Source organism: Micropterus dolomieu, linkage group LG18 (genome assembly GCF_021292245.1).
Source record: "Micropterus dolomieu isolate WLL.071019.BEF.003 ecotype Adirondacks linkage group LG18, ASM2129224v1, whole genome shotgun sequence".
In the NCBI taxonomy this organism is placed as follows: domain Eukaryota; kingdom Metazoa; phylum Chordata; class Actinopteri; order Centrarchiformes; family Centrarchidae; genus Micropterus; species Micropterus dolomieu.
The window spans coordinates 12,260,944-12,270,263 of NC_060167.1; the positions used below are offsets into that span (position 1 = coordinate 12,260,944).

At 41.0% G+C, this 9,320-nt stretch overlaps 1 protein-coding gene across 1 annotated transcript; it reads right to left on the bottom strand.

Moving 5' to 3' along the window:
• Positions 1 to 4,761: 4,761 nt before the first annotated feature.
• LOC123987541 (potassium voltage-gated channel subfamily A member 10) lies at positions 4,762 to 6,453 on the bottom strand. The gene has a single exon (XM_046076530.1). The coding sequence runs from the start codon at positions 6,451 to 6,453 to the stop codon at positions 4,762 to 4,764; it is 1,692 nt and encodes a 563-aa protein (XP_045932486.1).
• Positions 6,454 to 9,320: the final 2,867 nt, after the last annotated feature.

The window sequence follows — 9,320 nt, forward strand, 5'->3', positions numbered from 1 at the left end:
TCTCAAAACTTTTCACATCTATCTGTGGCTCTCATCTTCAAGCCCATTGGTTCCTACTGTGGATGTAAATCTTTTAAAATAGCTATAGCATAGCTATATAGATTCAATGAAGGCTAAGTAATGGACCAGCTGGGCAGTGTTGTTTTTAGCAAGGTTTCTCAAACAGAAGTAAACAGTGAATTTGTTGGAGACTACTTTCAGTCACGGATTTGAACAGTGCTCGTGTAATGAAGGATCATGTCAGCCAGTGAAACAGTGTGGCTGACTGATATGTTTTTAATTGATGCCTATAGCAAAGAGAAAGAAGATAGATGAGGACGCCGGTCTCCTGACATCTATATATCACTATAGATTGTCTTCCCAATTACGTTGCTGACAAAAATACACTTTCTGGATTATGTGATCAAAGTGGACGACAGGTGCACAAAGCGCAGGACTGTGACACCAGATTTCAGGATTCACATCCAGACTCCAATCTGCAGTTAGGTTTAATCAACAAAAGCACTTTGGTTACAGTTCAGGAAAGATTGTGGTTTTGGATAAATGTCAATAATCTGAAGTCACAGTGGACATTTTCTGTATTAAAGCAGACCATGAGGGCTGTAAGTGCCTAAACATAACCATTAAAAAAAGTCTGATAATGTGGTCAGCACTATGAACAGATATTGTATTACAAGATTGAATATATTGGCGGAAAAAACATGCATGTGAAATAACATATTATGTATAATATATTATATAATATTTTTGTGACTTGTCAGATATGTTCAACAACATCTCCTTATTATGTTAATAGAAAACATGATCTGTCCAGCATTACATTTACTTCCAGATGTATTTGCTGTTGCAAATTAGTTGTATATAAATGTAATTTTTGGAGACGGGGTTGTGTTGATACACAGACTAGACACTTTTTAGTAGGATCTTTCATTGGTAATAATATAAGATATATTCAAGTTGATTCATGCGTTATCTTGGGTGGGTTGCCTGGATGACATCAAGGATTTTCAACATGAGTGAGGCAAATGAAAATAAAAATGATAAATAGAATGACTTCCCAGTGTTTTGTCACACTGTGTCAGGAAGCCTGATCCTCCATCACCCCCAGTGAGAGGCCGGGAGTGTCCACCTGTCTGTCCTTCATCTCTCCAGTGCTGAGAGAACAGATGGAGCGCCTCACAAGCTTAGTTTAGCTTGTGCCAAAAACACACGGCTCATTTGTCATAATGCACCCTTTCCCTTTTGGTGAAGATCTTTTTGCTTCTTGATGTAATCATATTAGCCCTGTAGTCAATAAAGAAGTGATAAAAGTAATGCAAAACCCATGTCTGAATGTTCTTGGTGTCAGCAAAGTTAGAATCAATGGCTAAGTTAATATTGTAGGTGAGCACAACTTTCATCAATATTAAACCCACAAAAATAGCTTTGCCTTTCAATATCACACCTGCTGTGCTCAAAAACAGGACCGCCTTTACGCTTTGATCAAAAACCTAATGGCACTGCAGCCTGATGCCATCGTGTGCTCTGTCCTGCATCTAGAAGAGTTACAGTTACTTGAAGAAACAGGTACTTAGGAGGGATTTAATACAAAGTTGCCCAGTTCCAAGTGACTTCGCCCTCTGGAAGAAGTGAACTACAATACACAGGCTGCTGTCAGTGCAGGTCTGAAAATGGCTTGTAATGTGTCTGCTGACAAAACAGTAACCCAATCTACTCACGTGAGACTCATTGTCTGAGCTTTCGTGTGAGACTCGTCCATTGTTTCCCTTTAATGGAGGTAGGACACTGAATTGGAGAGGAAAGGGAAAAATGTTCATTCAACAGTGATATTTTTAGATCCATTAAGGGTTGTCAAAGTGATAAGACTATCTGCTGGTCTTTGAATGAATATCTTGGGGTGAATCTTTATCAAAGGCAGGATGGATGTGATCTCTTCGTGGAACCCCTGATGAATTATAAATGACAGCCTCACGTTGGCTTTGACCTTGCCAGAGCCACCTGTCTGTTAAATGCTAAAATGCTATCAGGCCTCGTCTTCTGGTGTATCACGATGCGATCAGTGATCAGCAGGGCAGAAGGGCAGCCCGCTGACCAGACCGTTAACTAGTGATAAGACAAACAGGCCTCTGAATAGACTGCAAAAGGAAGAAACCAGCACAGAAAATCTAAAATCAAATTTTGACAGATCAAAATTAAATATTCTTTTAACATGTTAGCATTAACATATTAGCATTAGCACATTAACCTAGGCTATAATATGTCCTTGATGTGACTGTATGAGACACAAAAGCATCAAGTGAAACAGCCAGCTCCTAGACTTGGACGCCAAGATAGATAATCTCATAAATGATTCATTTGGTCTGAATATTTAATTTGGTGCTTTTGAAGCTATCCCAGTCAAAGACATTGTGTCAAGCTCACGGCACTAGAATTTCTCCATAAAGAAAACCCCAACTGTGTTTCAAAGCAAACAAAAAACCCTCAGTATGTCAGGTTTACATGTGTTGCATGTCTGCATGATTTGGTGATCCCCATCTATTTTTATCCAGACTGTGTCCTACTCATTTACTCATACTCATAATTAGATAACAGGCTTGTTACAGAGCACAGAGAGAAATGTCTGCTCCTGCAGTCTGCCATCTACACCATGACACCAGAGATATATATAAAAAAAAACCTAACTCTGCTCTTTTCCCCTCGTGATGTGACACATTCTTAGACAGGACTAAATGGGGAGAACTTTCAGATAGAGAGAGGGACGCCATCATGATCATGAGTGCACAGAACCAGCAGCGAAAAGGCGTTAATAGCAGCTAAGATGAGGTGATAATGAGTGTTCAGCCCTGAAGCCATACACTAACACCGTCACCTCCATTCATCACAATTATTGTTGAACAGACAACTTAAAGTCTGCTTGCTGTCTAGTGTCACACGTACAGATGAAATCATCAGAGGGAAACTTCACAGGATACATGTTTAATGAAAGGCACTCTTTACAGGATAAAGAAAACATAGCAAATTATGACATTGTATACTGTACAATGCTGATACATACAGTAACAGTCCTCAAATATGATGTGCTTCATAACATAGTAAAGTGCTGAGTACCAACGTGACTAACTGATGTCACCTTATTGCATTTCATTTTAATTAATTACAGGTATTGCTCTTTCCATGAGTGAAAAATACAACATATTTATTTTCCACCCACACGTCATTATTATTGCATATTTTGGGATTATTAGAAAGGCATTGAGTGTGTTACAACTACATCCAAGCTGGATTTATATGTATAGTAAACCCACATACAGTACATTTTCAAGATTGGAATGTGGCATGCATATATAGTACCAATTAATTTTTTCCCAGTGAGACACAGACGTCATCATTTGTTGTCATCATCTCACACATCCAGTAGAAGTATTGGCTTTCACATGGAATATAATGATCATCACTGTCTGATTAAAATGCTACAATATATTTTAGTATTTAGTTACAATAAATATTTCAAACTTTCAGTTACTGGTTATAACAGTTAAACCTCATTTGGGCACACTATGCCATGCAGTAGAAATGTGCAAACAATGGTAAATGGAGAAATGTTCAACTGCAAGTTGTTTTTTTGTCTTGCTCTTTCCTTGGTTCTCTTGATCACAAATATATATGTCATCTTACATTTCTATACACTCTAATAGATATGTTTTCTCTGCCAACAGCTGACGGTGTGAAGCTCCAAAGGTGCTAATGAGATATGTAGAAAAAAAACTTTAGTGCAAAAAACTGATATGGATTTAAAGGGTAAATTCACATTATAATAACACGTTAGAAGGTGACTGCATATACAATCTGCATAATCTGGTGCAAAATGTCAAGTAATAATTATGAAATCATGTCGATAAACACTTGTTGTGATTTTAAAAGTTGAAACTGCTGCATGCAACTATTGCATGTACTATAATGCGGTTTCATTGTTTGATTTATATTTTGCAGCCTATGTACAACAATAACAGCAGACATGCTATCGTGACAACTATTTATCACACAGATATTGTTACGCTGTGTCACATGGACAAGTGCTGCTGGCTTAGCATTCACAACTATAGATTTGCTGATAAGAGAATGTGTGCGCTGCTGTCCTCTTGCCTTACACTGGACACATTCACCTGCCCTTGAAAATCATGCCAAGGTCTATCTAGAATTTGCTGAATCTGACGAAGTGTAGACTAACAGGGAACTGTGATGTAATACGAGCTCCAACTATACTCCCAGTTTAAATGCTACGATTATCTAAAGGGTTTTTGATATCTTTTGTGGGATAAACTTACTGTTATGCCAACAGACACATTTTGATCAAATTTACAACTTACTCTGACTTTCACTTGTACAGTTTAACAATCTATAGTTTCAAGGTGAAATGTATTTAGTACAAATGACCCATCACATTATTCTTCAAATTGCATTGGATGAAAGGTAATAGGTCTACCTTTTTAGTTCTTCCCAGTTAACTGACATAGTAGTTGCTGAGTTGTGTTAATTGCACTTTGACACATCCACAAGCAGACAGACAACTTGTGTAAAGGCTGTCTCACCACAGAGTGCCTATTAATACTGTAACAATATGCACAAATGCTGCCCTGTTTGGAGTACAAAATAGCGAGAAAGATACGCTGCTATCATCCAGTGCATCTCACTACTGCATATGTTTGATTTGTCCCTGTGTTTTTCATGCCCTTGAAATAAATAAATACTTTAGTTTCTCTATCAGTGCATGCCGTTTTTCTCATTCTGCCAGGTGCCGTTACTTTTGTTTAGTGAAGGTGTGCTTCCATACTTGTTTGCAGCTGACATTTTCTGGGCAGCCTCTGCGGCTGCATCCATGATCTGTTTCTCCTCCTGCTCAGTTTCACGGTGGTAAAAATAGTTAAAGTTGGAGACAATGACAGGGACGGGCAAGGCAATGGTCAAGACACCGGCAATGGCACAGAGGGTCCCGACCATTTTGCCTCCCATCGTGATGGGGCACATGTCTCCGTATCCTACAGTGGTCATTGTCACCACAGCCCACCAGAAACCGTCAGGGATGCTAACAAACTGCGTCTGGGGCTCATCCACTTCTGCAAAGTAGATGGCACTTGAAAATAGGATGACTCCTATAAAAAGGAAGAAGATGAGCAGCCCAAGTTCCCTCATACTGGCTTTCAAGGTCTGCCCCAAGATCTGAAGCCCCTTCGAGTGTCGGGAGAGCTTGAAAATTCGGAAAACTCTCACTAGACGGATGATTCGTAGAATTGCAAGAGACATGTTCTGACTCGAGTTCATATCATCATCAGGGGTCGTGGCCAGCTCTGTTCCCAAGGTAACGAAGTAGGGAATAATAGAAACTATGTCAATGACATTCATAATGTTATTGAAGAAATCACTTTTGCTCGGGCACACCACAAAACGAACACCAACTTCAAAGCAGAACCAAATGATACAAATAGTCTCCACAATGAAAAAGGGATCTGTGATATATGCCATCACGTCTTTAGTGGCGGGATGAGGAGCAGAACTGTCTTGGCTCCCGTTGATGATTTGGGTTAAACCCGGGACAATGTCACTGTCATCCCTGAACTCTGGGAGAGTCTCTAGGCAGAAGATGAAGATGGAAATGACGATGACAAGCACAGAAACCAGAGCTACAGATTTGGCTGCACTGGAGCTTTCTGGGTATTCAAACAGGAGCCAGAATTGTCGATGGAGTTCGTTGGTGGGCAAAAGGACTTCTGGCTCTTTGATAAACCCCTCATCTTCACGGAACTGCTCCATTGCTTCATGACCCAACTCATAGAAAACGATTTCATTAGCAAAAACATCTAAGGGAACATTGGCTGGTCTGCGGATTCTCCCCCCTGACTGATAGTAGTACAGAATACCGTCAAAAGACGGACGGTTTCTGTCAAAAAAGTACTCGTTTTTCATCGGGTCGAAGTAGCTTATCCTCTTCATAGGGTCACCGAGCAGCGTCTCTGGAAACTTACTCAGGGTGCTGAGCTGGGTCTCAAACATCAGGCCTGAAACATTGATGACGACTTTCTCATCTTTTTCTTCCATACATTGCTTTTCAAACAAATCCTCATTCTCATAGCTATCCTTCGCCATCTTACTGAAGACACTGTCAGTGGGAGACTCACTGTTGATCAGGAGCTTCAGATTAGAGATCAAACTGCCACTGCTGGAGTTTGCTTTTGTGGTCAGAGTCTGAGGAGTGGACGGCGACAACCCTTCTTGACCAGACTGATGCCCACGTCGTCCTCTGTGCGGCGACTGGTGAGGGGAAGTCAAACGGTGAGTTAAAAGATTTTGATCTGGGGCCTCTGAGGTGGGTGAAGTCGGGTACCCGGAGTCACTCGGGTCTCCCAGGTTGATGCCAACATCATCCATGTTCTCAAAATTAACCAGCGGCACCTCCATCCTCTGTCTTGTCGCTAGCCACAGCTCTGTCTATCAGCCTGGTTCAAGTACAGGAGACAGAGGCCACACCACAACCAGTGCCACGCTGAAGATCCTGGCAGGGCCTCCCTCCCCCAGATAATCATTCAGGCAGCTGTTCACTACTTTTGGATTCAGTGCTGTGTGTAATCTGTAAAAGATGGAAGGGGAAGCAAAGTTCTGTTATATTTTGTTATAGAGTAATTCAGTTTTGTTGAGATTTTTCTGTCAACTCCCGTTTGCATCAGCAGAGAACATGCCATATGATACTGTGCAGTTATTTTTTCCCCCAGTTCTCTCCCATGACCTAAACGAAAACACAAACTCAGCAGTTCGGCTGTGAAAGTGCTTACATGGAGTTTGGATAGTATTATTGCTGATCATGTGCTACAAAACTGAACATGTTTAATTTCCTCATGGAAAAACATCTGAGTCTTCACTTATGACTGAAAGCAGAGACTCATCAAAACCAAAACACATTTTTTTCCATTTAAATGTTTGAATGTGAGTTTCTAACTACCGTCTTGGTTAAACCATCTCAGCCCTGCTCAGATTAGTCTATCAGCATCACATTTACTTTATCTCCAAGTAGCTGTTTATCATTCCATTTGTCTGGTTCGGACAGGTAACCTAATCTTGACACATGCTTTTAAGCTGCAACCTCTGTGTCCACTTGACACCAGGGGCCCTGCGCAGTCAGAGAGACTTATCTGGTTCTATTTCCAATTGCACTGTAGCAGGTAACACAACAGTCCAGGATACAGGATTGAATCTTCTTATGTAAGGACATCATGATAGGGCTTGTGCAAAAAATAAACGTATTGATTGTGCCTTGTCAGCAAATAGGGGTTACTGAGTCCAAGAGAAAGCAGAACAGAACAGAAAAGTGCTGTTAGATTTACATGCATCTTAGACACCTAATTGTTTCTAAAAGCAACTTTTCTAAATTAAATAAAAAACCTCACCACTGAACTAAATTATCTCACCTTATCTCACACACAACATTGAAAGACACAACACATCCACTGACATCACTACCCTTATCAGATCGGAACGTCAAAGCACCCACAACTACATGCAAATATATCTTTAATTAAGTGTAAACGTTTCAGTCCAGCAGTGTGCAGATGTCTGCCCCACTCACCCTTGTCCCCGGCTCTGCAGAAGTTGTTGTGCCTACTTTACTCTGCCCGGCAGCTCCGCGGTGCTCCACCTTCAATCTCTCCCTCATCCACAGTCACAATGAAGAGTGTCTCTAGCCCTGTTAAAGCTCCCATTGGGTAATTTAATACCCTATACGAAACCAAAGATGCCAGAGGTACCCACACACACTCACAAACTTACACATGCGCACACACACAAACACAGGCAAACGCAAACACACAGAGGCAACTCACTGTATTTTGAATGTGGGGGTCACTTGGCTTTGTTCTCTCTGCTCCCTGTTCCATCAGTGGGATAAGTGAGGACATTATAGGTAGCTCTCTGATAGGAGATTTACTCTGCAGGAGCCAATCGCTGTTTGACATGGTAAAAGGAGAGTGGGACCCTCTCTTTTCCCTCTTTCCTGCAGAGCAAGCATCCACATGCACTGGATCCATCCAATCTACCCTCACCCTTGGGGAATAAACTGTATTTTTTCCGTCACAGTATTTGTTATCACTATCAATACCTACAGCTTCAGCTTTATATTGTTTACATCGTTAGTAATACATGCTGATGTGAAGTGTTATTTCATCTGACATCAATATTCTGTGAAATTTAATTGACATCACAAATGTTTTCCAAACCTTTCCTAAAAAATCTCTCTGTGCAAACCCTAAGCCAGTTCCTCTTTGGAAAAACAAAAAGTAGGCAGTACACTAGAATAGATTTTATAGATAAATACTTGAAATTTTCACTGGGGCAATGTATTCTGGGCATAGGTCATAAGTGTAAGTATAGATTTGTAAGAGGGTTCACAGGGTTGAGAGCCTTTTTCCAAGAAAATCCTGCCAATCTATTAGTTTTTTTTCATTTCTGTTGTCCCTGGCAACTCTAAAACCTTTGTGTCTGCCAACTATTGAAGGTTTGTCAGATTTATAAAGTAGCTCTGTGGCTTTGAAGCCTAATTAAAAGGTTAAATTCACATTACAGAAAGACAGCACTTTCTTTTTTTAGCTCTGCTGAATTCTCTCGAGGAACGAAAACTTTAATCAAAGTTAATCTTGTACTTTCTCAGAAGGGTGGCCAATTTGGCATCATAGGTTGAATATTGTGTTACCTGATAGAGAACTGAATGCCAGAGCTGAGAAATCATTCCTTATCTCACTCTCGTCCTGCTGCAGCCAGGAATTGGCTGTGTGCTGGTCCCTATAACACTGCGGCGTGAGCAGCACCACTGCAGGCACGGGCACACGGCTTCAAGGTCATTGAAAACTGTTTCAAGACTTCACACTCTGTGCTTTGCTATACATCACGACACACCGTCACCACCAGGAATCTCATTATGTGTCCTCACGGGAGCATCATGTACATGTGCTTCAGTGAGTATAATTTCACATGTTTGGAGCTGAAATATACATTCAGGTTTGCCTATGCACATATAGCATAGAGTAGCAGGGATGCAGGGAAGTGCACTCAGCTAACTCATCATGTTGGATGTATAGGGATCTTTTTCTTGTGTGATCCTGCAATGTCCTGAACGTGTCATTGAGAAAAAAGTCAGCTGAGCCATGAACTGTCACTTAAACACCTCATAATAGAATCTGCTTACAGGCAAAGGGAGACAGGAAGATGGACAGCGAGGGGGCGATCAGAGACCGTACAAGTCTGGGAGGGTAAGTAATCGATCCACTCCCCTGCAAAAT